Source organism: Melanotaenia boesemani, chromosome 18, assembly GCF_017639745.1.
Source record: "Melanotaenia boesemani isolate fMelBoe1 chromosome 18, fMelBoe1.pri, whole genome shotgun sequence".
Lineage (NCBI taxonomy): Eukaryota > Metazoa > Chordata > Actinopteri > Atheriniformes > Melanotaeniidae > Melanotaenia > Melanotaenia boesemani.
In genome coordinates, this window is record NC_055699.1 from 20,451,242 (window position 1) to 20,473,662 (window position 22,421).

Below are 22,421 nucleotides of genomic sequence, written 5' to 3' on the forward strand. Positions count from 1 at the left end.
CGTCACGACTGCACTCAGGGTGAGACAATAGGCCTTTTTCACACTTCTGTGTTTTAAACTGGATATGATGCTGGATAACTTTGGGTGGCTTTTTTTAAGATTAGATAGTGACGAAAATAGCTCAGTCTCAGTGCGGTTGTTTTTGTTCAGTTCCGTGCTGCTCTTGTGGAGCAAAAAAAAAAAAAAAACAACCTTAAAACTCATACCATGCTTTTCTGACAGATCTGTACGAAAGGAGGAAGTGGATCCAAGCAGTTAGAAGGGATGAGGGTCCGGATTTCAGCATGAAGCCAGGGAGCACTTTTGTATGCAGCCGGCACTTCACTCAGGAGGATTTTGTCAGTGAATCCACCACCAGTTGCCTTAAAAGTGAAGCTGTTTATCTCACCACCTAAGAGGGCATCTATCTTTGAAAGGGCTCAGAAACAGCAGCTTGTCCTCTCACAGCAAGCTAGCCCTGCTGAAGCTGCTACTACAGACCATGATTATGTAGTGCATCCAGCCAGTATCCCTCAGAGATTCTGGAAGTTCTCCAAATGTTCATGTCATCTTGGACTGCATAGAAGTTGCTCTGGAAACTGTATCATCCCTCACATTAGTCCGAAATGTTCTCTACATACAGGAACCGCACCACTCTGAAAGGGCTCATCGGAGTTGCTCCCTGTGGGTTTGTGACATTTATTTCAGTATTGTACACAGGCTGCACCTCTGACAAAGAAATCACAAAGGTCAATGGCATCCTTCCTCCTCTGGGGCCAGGGGATGAAGTTATGGGAGATAAAGGCTTCCTCATTCAAGACCTCCTTGATGAAGTTGGAGCCAAACTCACAATTTCACCATTTAGGCATCCTGGCTAGTTCAACAAGAAAGAGATAGAGGAGACCCAAGCCATTGCTTGGCTGCTGGTCATTCTGGAGCAAGCAATTGCCAGAGTCAAGTGCTACCACATCTGGGATTATCCTGTGCCCCTCACTTTAACAGGAACTGTCAATCAGATCTGACACAGCTGTTGTGTTTTGGCAAATTATCAAGGCCCATTTTGTTTGGAAAACTAAATCAGACGTTCAGACCTATTGTAGTTAACATTTTATAACTGTATACCCAAAATTGACAGTGGATCTTTGCTGAAGATGAATATTCAAATCACATATTTCGTTTGTACATCATTCTTTGCAAATATGACATTCATCTTTTTATAATTTATGTTACCTGCTAACCATGCAGTTGTAACCTTAACAAAAAAAACATTTTTAAAGCATAAGTTACAAAACAATAAATGTCAGGAAAAACACAGATATTTTTCCAAATTTTCCAATCATTTTAATAAAATTAACACATTTATGTAGTTTTCATGAGTAACAACCATTTACACTATTTACAAAGATTAACACAACTAGACTGAACAATTAATATGTGAAGGAACAAAAGGGGCGATTGAAATAAACACATCGATGAAGGTGTTGAAATCAAAACTCAACATGTTCTACTTCATCTGATCCATGAAAGATTCATCACACCACACTCGCTCAACAGTAATTGTTGTAAGCATAGAGTCCACCTACAGTCCATCTACAGGCCACGCTTCATGGCGGAAGTTTGTTTAGTGAACCCCTGATCATCCGAGCTGCCAGTGCTGTGGCAGCAGACGACTCCTCTGTCTATGCCTGTTTGTACCATGCCTCTCTTACATATTCCGAATAATTTAGCTCACTAAATTAGGCTTCCTTATTACTATGTTTATGTACTTCATATGTTGTAGCTAGCGGTTAGTTTGCTAAGCTACGTCTTTTCTTACTTTAGTGGCTGTGGATGTAGTCCTCATGGAAAAACCTATGTCCCTTATCAAGTTTATTTGTTCGCGAATTTGCCGCTGCAATTGCCTCTGCATTAGTGAATGAAAAGGCTGGCAAATTAAGTAATGTTGCTGAAAGATTTGGAGCCATTTTTCTTTAGACTGCCCAGAGCCGCAAAAACAGGAAGTGACCCAGCACCAGGAGACGCTACTTCTGGTTGTCGTGAAAAAGGTCTATAGAGCCATTAGTAACATGCAGTTTTGAAAACTACTTTGTATGTTTAAAAGTTACTTCATTCCAAATAGTTTCCGATTTAGTCCATACTAGACAGAGCTTTGACCGGGCACCTCCCTCTCTTCCTCGAGGCTCTTACTCTTATTTTAAAAGGCATGAAGTGAGAGAGAGACAAAGGTTTTGGAAACAGTATTTGGCAAGAATTTAAAACTATTTTTACCCCTGGCCTTGATGACCAGGGTTGGAAATCTAATCTACTAGAAATAAAAGCATGCATCAGCATTGCCATACTGGCCAGAGAGAGAAATGGGCGGACTCTGGCGATGGCAATGTTTTTACGATGATAAAATTCTGTCTTTGTGATAACGTGTGGAAAAAAATCCAGCTTGGAGTCAAAAAGAACACCCAAATTTCTCACACTGATAAGGTTTAAAATGAATATTTAATAATTTATATAAAATAATCTCTCTCTTGTCTTCAGGGCCAGTGATTTAAACTCCAGTTTTTCCCTGGTTAAACTGTATGAAATTTTCTGCCATCTTTATATCTAAAATAAAGTTTAAAAGGACGTTAACTGGCTCCAGGTCATCAGGAGACATGACAATATAAAGCTGGGCATCATCAGCATAGCTATGAAAATCAACACCATGTCTCCTGATGATATCCCCATGAGGCAACATGTACAGATTTAAAAGAATATGTCCTAAAATTGATACTTGGGGAACCCCACATTGAATTTTATGGGTATTTGAAGAGCATGTAGCCATACTTTTAAAAAACTGTTGATCCGTGAGATAGGAATATAATAGTACCGGAGGAGCTCACCAGACATCTCAGTCTGTGTAATAAAATCTGATAATCTACTTCAGTGATTTCCAACCCTGGTCCTCAAGGCACACTATCCTGCAGGACCTGCAGGATAGTGTGCCTTGAGGACCAGGGTTGGGAATCACTGATCTACTTTGTCAAAGGCAGCACTAAAATCCAGTAGAATCTAAGTTAAATCTAAGGTCATTAACAATCTTTAAAAGGGCTGTCTCAATACTGTGATTTGTCCTTTTCTCAAATATTGTGTTTATTCTAAAATTGAATAAAAACTGCTTTTCCTTTGATCTTACTTAAAAATGATAAGTTGGATACAGCTCAGTAATTATCAAGAATGTTTGGGTCTAAATTACTCTTCTTCAGAGGGAGCCTCACCACTGCTGTTTTACAGGCAGATGGGAAGACACCCGCCTGAAGAGAGTAATTTACCATGTCTAAAAGCTCAAGCTAGAAGACACCATAAAATGTTTTCAAAAGGGATGTGAGAAGGGGATCTGAAAAACAAGTTGTTGTGTTTAGTTGAGAGAAAATGCAAAAAACTGAGATCGTGTACCCATATGTTCATACAGTTATCTATTACACTTTAATATGTTAAAATATGAATGTTACTATTATAAAAATAGACTATTCCTATTTATTTCTGAGAAGATTACAGTGATGATGGATGCTATCCTGAAGTCAGCAAAGGAACAGTACATAACTTTGATTCAAATGCAAATTGATTCAATTCAAACAGGGAAAAAATTGGACAACTTTTCCCTACAACAAGTCTGACCTTGCATTAATATTATTATCTTAAAATGTTATTTTATCAGATCAGTCTTAAAGCTTAAAGACCGTATTGATCATAATCCTGATGAGAGGGAGAGAACTAATCCACTTTCTTTCCAAAAATCCTTTCTATTTTACATTACCCTTTCAAGTTTTTTACAAATATATTTATTTGTACTTTTAAAGAGAATTTGTAGGTAACTCAGATGTCTAAAGTGCTTTTGACAGTGTGTTTAGTTTTTGTTAAATGCAGTGGGATTATCACTGCTGAGCAACGTTTAAAAAAACTTTTGCGTCTTTTTTTTTGCAATTGCAGAATGTGTTACTGATTAATTTGTATTTAATTGCTTAAACATCACTTCAGACCTCCTTTTCCAGACTGAATCAAAAACTGAAATTATAATCTACCTACTGTCATCATCAAAGTGGAAAAATTTGAAGCAGCATGTTTTTCTTACTATGTTTGGAATTGTCTCAGCTTACGCACAAAATGTGAGCCTCACTGCAGTGTGTTTGTGCATTTCTTTGTATTTCTAGACTATCGGCCCTAAGGAAGGATGGCAGGTGTACAGCTCAGCCCAGGATGCTGACGGGCGCTGTATCTGCACAGTGGTGGCACCAGAACAGAGCCTGTGCTCCAGAGATGCAAAGAGCAGGCAGCTCCGCCAGCTACTAGAGAAGGTAAACACACGCAAAGGAAGATAATTATCATCCCAATGGTGCATAGACAAGCACACATGCTTCTTTGTAAGCATTGGGTTCATTTTTGTCATTAGTATAGCCAAATCTTTAATTACACACAGTGTATTTAAAGACTTAACATTTTCTTTTAAGCTAGAGGACAGGCAAAACATCACTGACTGAATTACAGGTTCCTGTCTTTCTTGACTTCTAGGTGAAGCAAAAATACAGGCAAATAAGAAACTATTTTAATGAAGAAAATCTGAAAATGAAAATTATTGACCAAGAATAGCTTTTATTTAATCAGTGCCTGGAGAACGAATAACTCGTCACAAAGGCATATTTTAAGGAGTAGATAGAAGCAAGTATGTGATTATATTTTGGAAGATGCCATGTTGGAAACAGGAAAACAGATTCTGTAAATCACAATGGTTAAATGATTGGATCAGAGCAATTCCATACCAGTAGATATTCCTGGATATTCTCAATAAGTAATAAATGAATGCTTACCAAAGTTGGTCCACTAAAGGACTGATAATGATTTAACAACAGGGTTTTGGCCACCTGGAATTAGTCTGAAGTGTAGTCATCTTCCAACTGGGGCTTTGGAAGTTTAATCTCTGATGCATCCACATGTAAAAGTATCCACAAAGCTAAAACTTCCATTCCCCTGATGCATTCACCAGTGTGCGATTAAAGCAATTGTAGAGGAAAAAAGTACTGCAGTCTGGGCCATTTACCATCGATGGAAAGTGAAGCAGGTCTGTGTGGGCCAACACTACTTATAAACTCTGTGGCAAAATCTGCTCAAAACCTTAGTGCTGACTATCATGCTGTAACACAGAAGTCTGGTCTGATTAATCACATTTCATTTGGTAGTATGTGGACTGTGTGCATGTTCAGGGTTTATGTGAAGAAGAAATAGCAGCAGACTGCAAACCAAGATAGGGAGCATGATGTTCCTGATGTTATGCCAGGAAACCTTGTAAACATACCTGACCACCACTTTCACCACTGCTGAAAAGGACATAAAACCTTTAATTGAACTGATTTAATTTAATGGGATAATTATGCATCCATTATTAAGGTGTGGTTTGATGAACATGACAGAACTGAAGGTGTTGACTTGGTCAAGTTTCCCAGATCTCATTCTGATTGAGCGTCTGTGAGATGTGCTAGAAAAACCAGTTAAATCCTGAAACTACAGGACAAGTTCAGAGGTCAGTCTAGAACTTTTTCTACCGTACCCCCCTTTGGAGGAATAAACAATCCCAGCCCTCACCCCATATATATATATATATATATATATATATATATATATATATATATATATGTATATTTATGTATGTATATATGTATATCAGTTACCTGTTTAACTCCCCCCACCAGTTTAAGAACCACTGGACTAAAGGGACTGGGGGTGATTTTTGCTTTTGTGGACATATCCTTTAAAAAACCTAATAATACAGAGCCTTCAGAGCTGATGCTGCTGGCTGATTAAATGCTGATTTTTTGCTGGGAAAGCCTGACTCAAGCCAACAACAACTGATTTCATAACAAATATGATAAAACGCCAGAAATGACGCCCTCAAAAGCAGAAAAGCGTTGTCAGTGACAACGTACTCTGGTGGTGAGCCGTACTTTTAGGCAGTATAGGACACATTAATAGGCCTGGTATTTTGTTTTTGTGGGTGGGGTCCATTTATTAAGTGAATTTTGAATTTATAAAAGGGACAAATTTCTGTTTAATAACTCAAGATTTGACCCATATGGAAGCATAATAGGGATGTAATACCATTAAAAGAAGTATGTTCCTCTAATACAAAAAATAATAGTAAAAATATAAATAAATAATTACTGTAAACATCTAAAATTGGATCCAGTTGATATTAGCTGTGAAAGACTCAACAGAAAATAGGACATTTAATTTCGGAATAGCAATGCCAATCCTTGCATGTCAACCAATAATCACAATTTCAGTTAATAGACAGACTGAGGCAGAGATCAGTTAACTAAATGACCTAAACCACAATACGTTAAGCACAATGAATCATGTTTCACACAGAACAACAATAACGCTCAGCAGAGCACAGATGTTGTCATCATGATCTGGTCACTGGACAAATTTCTGCATCCAGTCAAAGGAGAACCAGGATGGAACGATCAGTAACTAACCTACACAAGTACTTTTACATAAGTTCATCTTTGAGAAAGGCTACTAGAGCTCAACCAAACTGACCCTGTTTAATTTTGTGCAACTTACCTCAAATCTGTAAAAAATCAAAGAAACATGAATACTCAGTGAAAATGTAATTGTGACTTACTGCACTTTGTAAGGATGATCAGTCAGACTACAGACAATGTCTCCAGAGACTGCGGAGAAGGTCTGCAACCACACTGCAGCAGTGGTTGCAGCAGCAGTTGCTATCTTGCTAGGTCTTGTCACATTGCTGGAATCAATCAAGCTGCTGGAAGGGGTTGATTATTGTAACGTGAAACCTGATACACATTCCTTTTTTCATGTTATTGTTGCACCATTTTCTGATGTCCATTGTCACTCTAAACTGCTAACCTACTTCATTAAAATTAGCCAATGACTGAGCTCAAATTATCGCAATAATTTAAAGACGAAGTACGTAACTTTCTGACCTTAAAACTGCAGATTGGAGTAGATGGGGAGTGGGGGGAGGGGGGCCGATGGCACCCTGGTTCCCGGGGGTGTGCGGCTGGAACATCGGGGTGTGTGCTGGCCTACGCCGGGTGGCTGTCTGGGGGGGCCTGGTCCTCCTAGGCATGTTGCGGGCCCTCTGCCTTTGGGGGGTGGGGCGACCGCCTCTGGGCTCCTGGGGCCCTGGGCCCTTCGCTTGGGCTGCCCTGGGTAGCCGGTCCCTGGCAAATAATTTGGTTATTATTTAAAAACTCTTAATGACAAGCAGCCCCGTTTTTTTCTGTGTGTGTGTTTCTGTTTTTGTAAAAGCTGTAGGAAATTTCTGGTGTGTTCATGTACAAGTATAACAGTTTGTTGTCTGGTGATGGTGTGGATTGAAGGGTTGTTTCCTTCTGTCTGTGATCTGTTTGTCTCCTTTCTTCTTTCCCTTTTGCTCTTTTTGCTATTTTCCATCTTTTTCTGTCCCCTCCGGTCAGGTCCAGCAAGATTACATAGATTCCGTGATTCAAAGTAAATTAATAAAAAAATTAATCAGATTATCAAGAGGAGCCTTACCCATAGGCCTCCCCTTGGCAGATTTGTTCAGCATGATACAGCAACCAGATTATCATTTTGCTTGCTATGATGCTGGACAGGACAAGTTACAAAAAAAAAAATAAACTCTGCCTTTGCTAACTCATTTGATGGCACAGTGACATCTATTCTGTGCATTTCCGGTGCTGTCGCTGTTAAGCAAGGTTGAGAAACTACGATTCACACCTGTTTCTTCTAAGTTGCCACGTGATGTTGCAGCCCAGTTTCGCTTTACGCATGGCATCACACGCTAGTAAGCAGATGGAAATACATCAGCCATTTTTAATGCGCACCGTGACTGATTCATCAAAGAAACCCAAAAGGACGTTATGGGAGGAAGAGAGGAAAATAAAGACAAAGCAATAGATAAGACAAGAGTCAAAATAACACTTTTACTGACTGTGGAGATCTCACAGTACAGGTAGGATGCAAAATGGATGCTAAATTAGCCGTCGATAGGGGACACATCGCTGAGAAAATCTGCAAAGTTCTGTAATGTGTCCTTACAGAGCATATGATGTTCTTTTAGTTATCGCAATATTTGCTGATTATAGACACACACACAACTTGCAAATATCTTGAAAGGTCAATTTTCTCTACACTGATATCACTCATAAAAACTAACTCTAATTATGATCATTTAGCACCAGTATGAAATTAACTGTCAAATAATTATAAATGAAAATGATATTTAAAAGTATATAAATTAAAATTTAAAGGCTAGTTCCTGGTTGAGTGGGTCTGATTTGTGAATGGGTGGCCTTGCCCACTGCGGCCCGGCCATAACACCAGATCTGCTTTTAGGTACTCTATTTTGCAAAAACTAATGAGCTCTCTCTGTGTCTGAGAAAAAAAAAACAAAAACAAACATTAAAAAAAAATTGAAAAAACAAGACCTGGACCCGTTTTCAATACCTACTGAAAGAAAATGTTTCATTTTAATTTATTTTTAACTGAAGGCTCATCGGCCTTGGATTCTTTTGCAGTTAAACATGGAAAAGAAGTTTTAATTGAATGTGCACCATACACCCTCCTTCTGTTTAGTCTTTTACATCACTAGACCTGCAGGTAACAAAAGTGGGAAGAAGTAAACTAACTAAAACAAGATTTAGTGTGTAATTTTGGTTCATAATTTTTTGGTACTTTGTGGTTCATAATATGAACACAAGCCTTCCACCGTTCTGTACAGGTGTAAGTACAGAATGCCCCAAGGTTAATCCCATCACTACCCCACATCCATCATTAAAAAAAAGAAAAAGAAAAGAAAAACACCTCCCAGCTTCTCTTTGGACAACAGACTCTCACACACATAATTTCTGAGTGTACCTCTAATAATTTGAAAAGTACACACCCTCACACTTCATTTTCTAGAACTAGAGAATGTCATGTAGAAAACTACGGTGTTACCTAAAATAATTCTCTCTTTCCTTGCACTCTTTCCCAGCTGCAAACCGCAGGTGGAAAAAAACAAATAAACCTCACTGCGTGCCCGCAGCCTTGTGTGGCTGTTTACTGTATCACATCAATCAATTTGCCAAAAAGATTCTGTCCCCAGATAGCCTTGGAAATTATTTTAAAAGACAAATAGGCTTTGAAAGATGGAAAGGATCAAAACCTGCAATTTATCACACTCATGTTTTCAATGTGATGGATTTTTCTTTTTTTGACAAATTGTAATTTGTTCTTCTAAAATCACTGAAAATTGACCTTTCAGACGATAACGGCTAAGAATAACCATACTTGCTATTTTGTGCTTATAATGTCTGTAATGATTCAAGATCCAAATAATGTTGCACCTCTGCCCATTTTGTGAATCGAACCTCTTCCGTTCGTCTCGTCTCGCTTTATTATAGGTGCAGAACATGTCTCAGTCTGTTGAGGTGCTGAACCTGCGGACTCAGAGGGATTTTCAGTATGTGATGAAGATGGAGAACCAGCTGAAGAGCCTGAGGACCAAGTTCAGGCAGATTGAAGATGACAGGAAATCCATCATGGCCAAGAATTTCCAGGTACTGTAAAGCACCCTTTAATCATAACCTGATTTAATTAAATGCTTGTTGGATCTTTTCTATGCAGCTCTTATTAATTTACATTAATTGTATTTATGCAACACTGACTTTATAAGTACCATTTTCCACCTTGAAACATTTTTCTTAGCAGTCTGGGGAATTGGAAGTATATAAGGTATTAAGTCAAGAAAAAGCTATTGTAGCTTGAGCCCTAAATTAGTGTTTAAGTCTGCATTCTGATATAAATGTGGAGTACTTCAAGATTATTTGTCACATGCACATGCAAGATGGCAGTGAAATGCAGTCATACATGCATCAGAGGCTGTGCACATCCATTTACCACTAGTTAAAAAACAAAAACAACAACACAGTAATAAACTAAAAAGACAATAAATATAAATATACTTAGCCACAATGCAATGATTGCACAGTGATGTGCATGCTATCCAGTCTAACTATACAGGGTAGAGTTCACAGGTCTGCCAGCCTGAGGGAAAGAGCTCCTCCTGAGTCTCTGTGTTCTGCTTAATGAGCCTCAAGCACAGAGCGCAGCCAGTCCAACAGACCGTTGTTAGGATGATGAGGGTCTCCCATGATCCTTTTCTCTCTGGCTGTTGTTCTCCTCATGAAGATGTCCTGGAGGGTGGGAGTGTTGTACCCATGGTACGCTCTGCTGACCCCAGCACCCTCTGCAGGGCCCTACAATCACGACCAGTACTGTTCCCGTACAACTGGGTGATGTTACCACTCAGAACACTCTCCACCACTCCAGTGCAGAACATCCTCATGGTTTTCAGAGAGACTCTGAACTTCCTCAGTTGTCTTCACCTGGCTGTCTATGTGCAGAGTCCAGGATAGATCCGCAGTGATGTGCACACCCAGGTGCTTGACACTGCACACCCTCTCCACCAGAGTCCCATTAATCCTCAGAGGGGTGTAGTTCCTCTGCGGTCTCCTCCCATAGTCAACAATCACCTCCTTAGTTTTGTCTACATTTAGCAGGAGGCTGCTAGCATGGCACCACTCTGCCAGTTTCTCCTCCTCCCCTGTAAACCCCGGTACATCTGATCCAAAAGACTACAAGAGGCTGGTATCGGCCTGTCTCTTTTAGCCCGCCTGCATCTGGTTCAGCCTTCTAACTGGTACCAGAAGAAGTATCAGTCCTGTTCTTCCATCTCTCCAATGGCTCCCAATTAAATATAGAATTGACTTTTAAATTCTTTTGTCTTTTTCTAAAGTTTTACATGGGTTGGGACCTGAGCTCCAAAACTCTGGACCTTCTTCCTAAATCAGTTAAACATTCACAGTTTTAAGACATACTGAAGACATGTCTATTCTCCTGGACATTGGCTCAGCTATGGCTGTTTTAAATGTGATTTATAAATACAATTTGTTTGAATTCTGGTGCTTAAATTGTTATTCAGTACAACTAAAGCTGCTAATTTAGTATCATTAAACACTAAAGTAAGGCGGAATTTAGAGAATTTGTCTAATATTTTTTTTTATTATTTTTTTTAAATAAATATGCAATATTTTCCACCTAATGTCACCCCTGCAGGAGCTTAAGGACAAGATGGAAGAAGCACGGAAGGTGATCCCTGTGATGGAGCAGTACAAGATGGATGCTGCTGTTATCTTCCAGTTCAAGGAGGAGATCAGGAACTTGTCTGTGGTACTGACAGATATTCAGGAGGAGCTCGGGGCCTATGACTACGATGTGCTTTATCAGCGAGTCCTGCGACTGGACAGCCGGCTCCGGAGCTGCATGGGCAAACTGAGTGAGTCCTGTTTATGTATGTTTCTCAGTACTGTGTTCAGTCAGAAGTCATTTTAATGATTTCTTAAGAGTTTGATATATAGCAGCCGCTGCATGTTCATGTTTCTTTTTGAAAAATAGCATTGGCATTGTACTGTTTCATAAATAATGTTAGCACAAGAAATATTTGCAAGAAGCCAGAAATGATCACAAACCTCCCGTCTATTTTTCCTCATTCTGTGCCACAGAGGAGAATAACCATACGGAGTTTATACATATCTATTTAAAAATGATGACACCCCATGTATTTTGTAGATTCAATGATCATTTCAGGTTGCTTTGCTGAGTTTCTTGTCTGTATAACATTTGTATCCTGGAGCAGTAATTGTTTCGTCAAAAAAAAAAAAAAAAAAAAAACAAGAAAATTATTATAGCATTATGTTTTTACAAAATACAAAAATAAGGCAAATCTATTCATGCTGTAATGGGCTGTTTGATTCTGTATAAAGGCAAAATGTTCTAAAATGTCTTATACAATCAACAGTATTGCCTTCCATAATTGTCTCCTATGAGCAGATAGAGGCAGCTTGTGGCCTCAATCAAGCGGTTCTTGTGCTGGTTCTTACACAACCAGTTCTAAATTAGTTCTGTCTAAGAACTGGCTCGGTTTTCTAAAGCAAGAGAGCCACAACAGAGCCAAATTATTATGTAACTTTCAGTCGCTTGTATTCACATGACATCACATTTAATTCATTAGTTCTGCGTAACGTGAAGTGGTGTTTACTGTAACTCCTTATAGACCGTGGTTGTAATTCATCCTCATGTGGCGAACATGTTCTTCATGGAATACTTTACCTTACCTGGACAATACCTTGTGTTTGTGTTGTTTTGCTTTTCAAATCATTCAAATCATGAAACAGGTCAGGATTACTTCAGGGTTCTTTGTTAAGTCATAAAAAAGGGAGTGACTCAAGGATTTTATGAAAAGACCTTGAGAAAAGTGTCCTGTAAAATGTTTGTTGGGATCTAAATGAGCTGAGTTAAATTATGCCAGAGTTTACTGTGATCACTTAGTTAGAAGTTTTACTCCAGCTGGTTAGAGTCCTGCTGTTAGCTTCTGCTATGTTGTGGCTAAATTAAAGCTCATGAGGCGATAAAAGCTGTAGCTGCATTATTATTTTACTCAGAGATGAAACCAGCAATGTGAGTTAAGCTCATTTTAATTTGTTTTTGTTTTGTTTACCAGCATGTCCTCGCAGTATTTTTGATGAAGATGGCATAGAATGGGCTTAAGAATCTAGACCAGTGATCACCAACTCCTGGGCCAGTGTCCTGCAGGTTTTAGATGTTTCCCTGCTGCAACACATATATTTTTAATAAAATGGTTCTCCAACAGCTTGTTGTCAAGTTCCACATTGGCTTCTTGATTTGCTTCAGGTGTGTTGCAACAGGGAAGCATCTAAAACCTGCGGGATACTGGCCCAAGAGGTCCAGAGTTTGTGATCTCTGATCTAGACCATGACAGAGTGAAACAGCTAGTTGTGGTTTGATTACGCCAAACACACGTAGCAACAAGGCTATAAAAACACCAAAATGCAAACACTGCAGTGTTTGAACAGATCTATAAACACCAGCTTACTTCATTAAAACACCAGCAATGTTAATAATATACCTGCTATAACTGGCTCTGTATCATGAAATAAACCCAACCCCACTTCCTCAAATGTAAGCAGTTCTTGCTCAGGCCTGCAACCCTTTTCTGTGCAACATTAGCATTGGAGATAACTAGCTCTGTCTTTGGCTCTGGCTCAGAACCAGCACCAGAACAACTTTGGTGAAAAACATATACCATGTATAACCTAAGCACTACTTCTCTGATTCTGACAAGAAGCAAGAAACTACAGTTTGATTGACACTTGTTTCTGTTTTTACTTCTACTCATGTTAAGAGAAGTGTCTGTTGTTGTATCTGTATCCTTTTTTTTAGTCTTTGGATGCTCTAAAGAAAAGAAAGACAATAAGAAATGCATATGCTGAGTTTCCTTCAGCTACAAACATCAGCTGCAGCATCATGCTTCAAGTTAAATAAAGCAGCTTGCTGCTGGTGACATCTTAGTATGCACAGAGGGCACACTCTCTGGTGGCAAAGGCATGAAATTGGCTTGAGAAATCTAGTTAGAGAGAGAAAAGCCAGCCCAGCACATCTTATCACTGCATTTCTTTATTAACAGCATGTGGGAAATTAATGAAAATCACTGGACCTGTGACAATAAAGACATCTGGAACTCGCTTTGGGGCATGGATGACTGATCCTCTAGCAACAACCAGAAACAACAGGGTGAGTTATGAAAGCATGGGGGGGTCGCTTTCAAAGGGTTGCACACTGTTTATGGTACCTGTGATGTTTTTCTCATCTGCAGTAGCTGCAGCTGAAGAAAAGCACCACCTCTCATTGAGTAGGTGTTGAATCTAGTTAGATTTGATGTGTTGGTGGCTCTAGATGGCTGTTTTTGTTATATAATATTGAAAATGACCTCAGTGGGATTATTTTTATAACACATAAGTGTTGCTGATTGCAGACATGTTTATCAGATCTGATTGTAACCATCATCTCCGACGCAGGTTTGGTATATGGACAGCTACATCAACAACAAGATTGTCCGTGAGTACAAGACGATGGAGGACTTTGTAGCAGGAGTGGTTTCTCGAACCTACAGCCTCCCGTTTAAATGGGAGGGAACCAATCACATCGTCTACAACGGGTCACTTTACTACAACAAGTACCAGAGCAATATAATTGTTAAGTACAGCTTTGAGACTGGAAGCGTGCTGGCCCAGAGAGCTTTGGAGTTCGCCGGCTTCCACAACATGTATCCGTATACTTGGGGAGGAAACTCCGACATCGACGTCATGGCTGACGAACTGGGAATGTGGGTTGTGTATGCAACCAATCAGAATGCTGGAAATGTGGTCATCTCGCAGTTAGACCCGGACACCCTGCAGGTTCTGAAGACCTGGAACACGGAGTACTCGAAAAGGAACGCAGGTGAATCCTTTATGATCTGTGGAACACTCTACATCACTAACTCTCACATGTCTGGGGCAAAGGTTTACTACGCTTACTCCACCAAGACTTCAACTTATGAATACGTAGACATTCCCTTCCACAACCAGTACTTTCACATCTCCATGCTTGACTATAACGCCAGAGAGAGAGCGTTGTACGCCTGGAATAACGGCCATCAGGTAATCTTTAACGTCACCCTGTTTCATGTCATAAAAACTGATGATGACTCTTAAACATGACACTTTTCCAACCACAATTAAAGCACCATCGTTTGTAAAACAAAGACCAACTGACTGAATGTTTTCTCTTCTTGAAAATGGATTGCGGTATCTTTGCTGGCCACAACTTGAACTCTTTTGAACTGTGACTCTGTAAACTGGAATAGAGCATGGACACCCGATGACTTTACTAGAAAAGCTGTTTTGTACACTTTTTCATTGCTGCTGATCAGACTGGTTATGCCTTATTTGCTGTTGGCTTCGCTAGCCAACGACATTTGACAGCTTTTGCATGAATGTCAACATTTTTCTCAGCTGTGATTGGCTGTTATAACTGTTTTGTTGCAAATCTGTCACTTGCTAAGTGTTTTCTTTCTTTCTTTTTGTTCTTGTTGTCTATTTAAAAGTATTTAAACTATAAAAAGCAACCTTCAGCATATTTCCAGTGTAGCTGCTATTCCTTTAAAGATGGCCTGTAATTTATTGCTGTTATGAAGTCTGTGAAAGAACATTTGTATTTTTTTTATAAAATGAAACCATAAATGGGTGTCTGTGTATTGTCATTACTTGTAAAATTCATTAAAACAGTTTGGACTGCTAAATTGAATCCTTCTTCTAATCTGGGTGAAGCAAAGTCATTCAGAAGTAGAAATGGGAGAGGTTCATGTCTTAATGAATACATGAGCAAAGAAATTGGAGATCCAATTTCCGATGGTTAATTGCATCAAATGATGGAAATCTCTGAAAGGAAAGAGTATGGCTCATCTTTGGGTCCTCAGGTGCATGAACTCAAGGACACTTATGGAAGCCCTTTTTAGAAAAAATGCTGTGAGAAAAGGCTTGAGCAAGCAAAGGTTAGACCACTGTTTCTCAAATGGGTCTACACATAATCCCTTGGATACTTGGAGACATGTAATAAAAAAAAAAAGAATAAAGGGGATAACTTGTTCTTTTATATCTTTCTTACTTAATAGCTCTGACTTCAGTTTTTATTACGAGGTGAGTCAGTTTAGGTGGTCAGGATTACTACATGGATGTGGAAATGTGCATTTAAATAATCGTATAGATGTTGGAAACTTATTCTAATCATAATGTGAAATACTGGATTTTTCAGTTCCACATACCTGTGATAAATATTTTGTGATGTTGTATATCCACTGTTATCTGGAATTTGTAATGCAAAAGAGTAAATATATAAATGTGTAAATATGTAACATAAATAAAAACAAAATATGTAAATAAAAAGCTAAAAAAGTGATTAGATCAAAATATATAATGGAAATATATATAATGAAGATATAAAATATAGATTATGTGAATATATTACTCATATATATATATATATATATATATATGTTGTATAACAAAATTTAAATATAATATGTAAATAAATAAGACATAAATCATAAACAGGCAAAATATTGTCAAAACTGCAAATGTTCTCTAAAAGGATTTTTCATTTAATGTAAATTTAATGTAATTAAATATTATTTCATTAATTGATAATGTACTTGTATTTTTTTGCCCTAAAAAAGGGAAAAATTGGGAGTTTTCGTTATGTATAACTTAAGTTATTATTTTACTAGTGTGGCTCACTTTAGATCAAATTGCATTGCATGTGGCCCCTTTTTTTTCCTTCTTTATTTTTTTTAGGGAAAGCTTTGCATTCAATTAGCAAAAACACGTTCTGCAGGTATGGCATCATCAGAATCCTGTAGTCCAAAAACAAGATTAAGGTTAAAAACAAACATGGTGCATTGAGAAAGTTACCTTAGAAATTAGAAATTTAGTTTAGATCTGCAGTTCTGTTGGAGCCTTGATTAGTCCAAGCTTTAGGGACAGAAACCAAAGTTGTACCTGATGATCGAAGCTGCCCAGGTGGATCATAAAAGACCAGAAGGTCTGACATGTATTTTGGTCCTAAATCATTTAATACTTTATAAACCAACAGCAGTATTTTAAAGCCAGTTCTTTACTGGGAGCTAGTAAAGATCTCTGGAGTGAACTGAAGTGATATTAGTCTTAGGGAGGACTCGATCTTCAGCTGTCTGACAGATTTTTGCAGAAGACCCGTGAAAAGGCCAATTTCCCAAAGATAAATGCATGAACCAATTTTTCCAAATCACTCTTACACATTAGTCCTTTGATTCTTGAAATATTCTTGAGGTGATGGTAGACTGACTTTGTAACTGACTTAGTGTGGCTGTTAAAATTCAGATGAGTCCAAGATGGCCCCCAGGGTTCAAGCTTGGGTATCGAGCAAAAATGGGAAAACATTTCATCCTCAAAACAGTTTCGAAATGTGCATGTGATGCAGCATAGTGGGAACCTTGCTCCTTCCCCAAGTAGAAATTCAACTTGCATTTTCTATACAAATGCAGGTTTTGAAACAAGGTGGCATGGTTTCATTTTGTGTCCATCAAGAAACTATGATTCCTAAGTAGACGTGAATCTGTCCTATTTCTCAGTGTGCTGCAGCACATGCAGAGCCATCCCACTATAAATACAGGATGCAGAATATACCGTGCCCAATGATTCTCTGCATGAATGGTGAGCACAATCTCTTTTACCTTGTCTCTGTTTTCTGTCTGCATGGTACAGATGTAATTTCTTTTCTTTGACTTTTCTAGGAAATAAATGACATTTCAACACAAGCTGTCAGGCCCTTAACAGAATAATGCCATCACACATCCAATCTCTTTGTTAACCACTTGATGTACACCTGAAAAGGTATTCTCAAGAAGTTGTAGCGAACAAAGGAACATTTTTCACAATTTGCAGTTGCACAGTCAGGCTTTTCAGACTACTTTCCAAACATAATGCTAAGTATTTTCTAGTGTGTTAGTAAGGCATGATATTTGCATGAGAAAAGACACTTACAAAACCAGCATTTCAGAAACCACAGTGGTACCTACCTACTATACATAAAGCTACAATTTGCTTTTTTAGCTTTAAAATGAAGCAATTTATCCCTTCAAGTTAAAACTGCAAATCATAAATCCACTGTTGATAGTACAGATATATGGGTGACTTTCCATATATAACTTCCAATCAATAGATTTTAATTCATTACATGACTGATTGCATTTGTAAGAGCCCTTTTTTCTGCCATGGCTCATTTATTGATTCCTCATCTAAGGATAAAGGCTACAAGTTCCACTCAGCAAAAGCATAGGCATCCCCTTTGCATCCTCAACTCTTCCACAAACAAAAAAGAAAGAAAGAAAGAAAAAAAAAAAAAAAAACTCCCATCAGTGGGGTTTTAATTGAATCAAAAGATGGCCCATGCAGAGAACCCAGTTAGCATTGATCTTCCCACTCTTCCTCAGTGAACACTGTATGTGGTTGTTTAGCTGGCTGGCTGCTTATTCATGGGGAAGCATCAGATCAAAGTGTATACCTCTGACAACATACATCTTTATCTGTACTCGGCTGCAGGCACAGAGCGTGCAACACTGGTTGGATGGAGTCCAGTGGTTCCCATATCAGACAGTATCAGCATAGTGGCCTCAAACCATTGGATTGACATGTGGAGTGCTTTGATTATTCCTGGATTTTTCTGCCAAAAAGAAAACAAGCATAAGAACCAATATGGCTTCTTACATTTCTTTTGTATTTTCTTTTGTGGCTGAAATTTTAAATAAATAAAAACGTTTTGTATGCTTTAATGCAAGAAGTATGTCTTGTTATTGTTTCTGAAGACAAGTGTGAGAACAGGAAGTTATCGAAAGCAGAAACAGTTCTTAAATACCAGAAAACAAAGAGGCATAAGCTAGCAACAGCTAGCATGAATAGCACACTTTTGCTAGCTTGGTTTGCACAAGTTGGCAAGCACTAAATTAGCTTGGATGTGTGAACACGACTACATTGGAAGTTTTGTTAAAACCGTTTAGGATTGATTACGATTAAAATGTCCAGATATTCTCATTAAAGGGGTTGTGCACCTTTGAGCTGTAAACAAAACAGAATTACTTAAATGTGATGAAAATCACATAAAACTGTTGATAAATGTTTTTTAGTTTATTTTGCAAATGGGGTTTTTTTGGGTAAAAAATGTTTTTCGTGACATAGACCGCTCATACGTCACGAGAGAATCTAAAAAAAAAAAAACACAGCTCCTCCTTCCACATGCAAATAGGCAGATATTCACCTTGTAGGCATTGAAAACAACGTTCACCAATGCATATGAAGGGATGTGGACTTATATGGTGTAGATTTGCTAGTTTCAGGTTTCTGTTCTTTCATAGAGTTTCTGCAATGGGACGAATTTGTGCTTTTGAGGGGTGTAAAAGTAACACCAGACTTTATTCTTTACCTGCTGATCCTCATCTGGCGACAGACAGCAGCTCAAATCGTAGCAGCAGCAACTTACAGCAGCACTTCCTGCAGCTGCCACAACCTCCTGCGAGTCTCCACAGCTTTCCACAGCTGGTGGAGCTGCTGACAGGCCAGCATAACAGCGCCAACTGCTCAGACTGATACAGTCCAGGACAACCTTGTTCATGTGTAGCTGAGGAGATTCAGGAGGGGAAAAGTCTTCCACCTCAAAGACCGCTCTGTGGTGTATGTAGCTGCTTTGTGAATCTCACTCTGGGTCTTGTGAGCTGAGCTGCTGTGTGTTTTCTGCTTGTGTGTCCCGACCTATCCACTCACTGCTCGCTGATCACCCCAAACCCTCCACCCCAACCCTTGCAGTTTCAGGCATTTTTCAAATTCAGCAGTGGGTGGAGTTACACTTTAAGTAGATCACTTTTGGACTATTGTTTTTGTTGACTGTCGACCACCATGCTGTGTATGCTAAAGGCAAGGTATTAAACTGAAGATATGTAGCCTCAGCTCTTTAGTTTGTAAACTTTTTAACTTAATTAACTTCTTATCAGAAAAATATGTATACAATTACAATGATTTAGACCAAATTGGATTAGATTGAATTGGATTATAATTTAATTGAAATGGACTGCTGTTGTTTACTTTCTCTTTAATGTGCCTTGAGATGATTTTGTTAAGAATTGGCCCTCTATAAATTAACTAAATTAAACTCTATTGACTTAATCACAAAAATCTTTCTATTCTGTAAATGTGGGTAAACCTTAGATTCACAAATGCAAAAGCTGTTAGATATAATTGAATGTAATATGACAACTGATGTCAATTCTCTTCAGAGACCATATCCTAATATCATGCTAGTGGCACATCCTTGTGCCCTTTGTGTTCAAGTCAAAATTTAAGGCATGTGCACCAGTCATGTGCCATTACAATTACCTATGGCATCTGTCAACATATATTTAACCTTATTTATTCACAAAGGGTTCCTTTTTACATATATTCCAGGTATAGGCAGTATATTATGTTTGTCACATATTCTTCTGCAGCTGCATTAAGAATTGATAGGATGCTAATCTAAGGCAATATGTGCCATAATAGTTACTCACAGTTTATTGTGGCAGAGAGGATCAATTGACATTTTACTGTCATTTCATTTCATTGATCAGATGTGGCTTTGTGGGGCTGCTGCACACTGTTCTATTTCAGCTAAATTAATGGAAGTTCCCAAGAAAATTCATTTAGTTCACCTGCAGTATTGATGAGGTGGTATCAGTCAATAATCTAACTGGGCTCCTCATCGATTTTAAATTTACCTCATGCTGGATAAGGCCCACAGACCAAAGAGCACCGTGGAAATCTTGTAATTTTTTAATTTCTTTTTTTTTTTTCTTCTTATCCTTAGGGATTTTACTCAGACACTTCAGTTTTCTTCATTACTCTCCTTTTTGTGTCATCTGCCTCGATTTGATAACTCACAGCTCTTTGATGTATGCCAATTCCCTCAGAAGCTGAAAAGTTAAGCCGAGTGTGAGTTGAAGTTTTGTAAGAATGTAATTTCCTTGAAGTCCTTGAAACACCTGCCAGAACTAGTTTACGTTCTCTTAACAAAATACAACCTCTATCTTCTCTGACATGTCAGCAGAAGAGTCTTTCTTTGATAAATTCCAATTTTATTGTGAGTCCGACCCCCTATCTCCCCCCAATCCCTAATGCAATATACATGTTATGAGAAACATCCACAGCCACTTCAGTAAAGTGAGAGTATCGGTGTCATAAAGCGGCTGAAATCAAATGCTAATTTTTCATCTTCTGAATTGCTTCCTTTCTTATTCTTTTTCATGGTCTCTAACTCTATTTCTCACTTGCAATTGTAAGTTTCATCACCAATGAAGACGGCTGGAAAATTACCCACTGAGGGAGTGATGACCTCATAACAGTGCAGGTTGCTCTGGCGGATAATTATCATGTCACTCGAGAGTAAGTTGAGCGGCTTCACATTACATGCTCTGACATGCCTGGTGTGAGTTAGAACAATAATTGTCACCAAATTTGGGGTGGGGGAGAAGCAGAAGGAAAAAAAGGTCAAATTATGATTTTACAGTACTTGTATCCAGCTGTTGAAATAAGGCCTATCTCATCCTCCCTTTCCAAGAGTTTATTTTAGGCTTCTGCTCAAAGATGGCTGTAACATATGCATATCTAGATGGAAACTGCTCGTTTGTGGGTAATGAAATATCTGCAGTTCTTAATTTAACTCTATTCTAGAACTATTTAAACATTAATATATATATTTTTTTTTTAAACTGTGATTCAAACCAACATGCGCACAAATGAGGTCCAAACTCTAGATCTGTTTTTATTGTAACCTAAATATGCAGGAACACTATTGTTTCTAAACCCTATTTTATTTCATTAAGAACACAAGAAAACATATATGAGATTTGCACATACCCAACATCTCAAACCAGTCTGTTGTTTTCATTCCTCCTCTTTATATAAAACCCTGTAAATATGATTTCTGAATGACCAACATTTGCAAACATGACCTTGCCAAGAGACCCCATTAGACAGAGAAACAAAGTAAAGAAACACACAGATACATATCAGCATATAAACATACCAAGCACGGTAAAACACAGATCTTCTTAAAAACATGAATGTAAAATCAATGAACATAAAAATGTCAAGAGTAAGCAGAAATTGTGTGAAAGACGCATTGTGTAACTCTACAACCTTAAACCTGTGTTGCAGACTCGTTTGATGGCACAGTGACGTGCATTATGTGCATTTCTTGAGTGGTTGATGACCAGCAGCGTTCTGAAGCTGAGAAACGGAACTATACAAGTTTTATAGCACAATTTCAAGGGCCAAGATAAGACTGATTTGCTGGCTGGAGAGAGAGATCACTGTACAAGTAAGATGCAAATTAGCTGACGATAGGAGGTGCATCGCTAGGAAAATTGCACGTTTGAAACAGGTTTTTTGTTTTTTGAATTGTTGTTTTGGCTTTTGGCTATAAGTGAATGTAGTAAATTGTGTCACTCAAATCACTGGAATTCAATCTGTTCAAATCATTTAAATATTTCTTTTCCTCAAGACTTCTGCAAGAAGTTTCCATACCTAACTAAATACCAGCAGTAACATTTTAATGACTAAAGCAGGTGAAGGTCTATTTATAAATCTGGGTCTGAGTCTTGTCTATATCAAGACCTGCTCCACGTTCTCCAGCCTGTGTGTGAATTATTATTTCCTGCTGATGTTTGCAGTCCTGTGTTTATTTAGTTAATTTGCCTGGATATGTACAGAATATGTGGATGAGACGAGAGGACATATGTTTGACCTTAAGTTTTTAATCAAGCATCTTACAGTCTTACAGAATTTGCCTCATAAGTATTAATCAAAATCCCCCTAATGATCTAAAGCGTGGAGACATTTGGGAGTGGAAGATTATGCGTCAAAGGGCATCATCAAAGATTATTTTGGCCTTGAAGTTACATCCAC

General features: G+C 38.4%; 1 protein-coding gene across 1 annotated transcript in view; it reads left to right on the forward strand.

Moving 5' to 3' along the window:
* The window catches only part of olfm3a (olfactomedin 3a), an 82,114-nt gene extending 66,977 nt beyond the window's left edge, over window positions 1–15,137 (forward strand). Inside the window, exons 2-6 of the mRNA XM_041968986.1 lie at window positions 4,161–4,304; window positions 9,399–9,554; window positions 11,113–11,332; window positions 13,541–13,647; window positions 13,932–15,137. Coding sequence (XP_041824920.1) covers window positions 4,161–4,304; window positions 9,399–9,554; window positions 11,113–11,332; window positions 13,541–13,647; window positions 13,932–14,609 — 1,305 coding nt within the window. The 3' untranslated portion in view covers window positions 14,610–15,137. The remainder of the gene's footprint in view (window positions 1–4,160; window positions 4,305–9,398; window positions 9,555–11,112; window positions 11,333–13,540; window positions 13,648–13,931) is intronic.
* The last annotated feature ends 7,284 nt before the right edge of the window (window positions 15,138–22,421 follow it).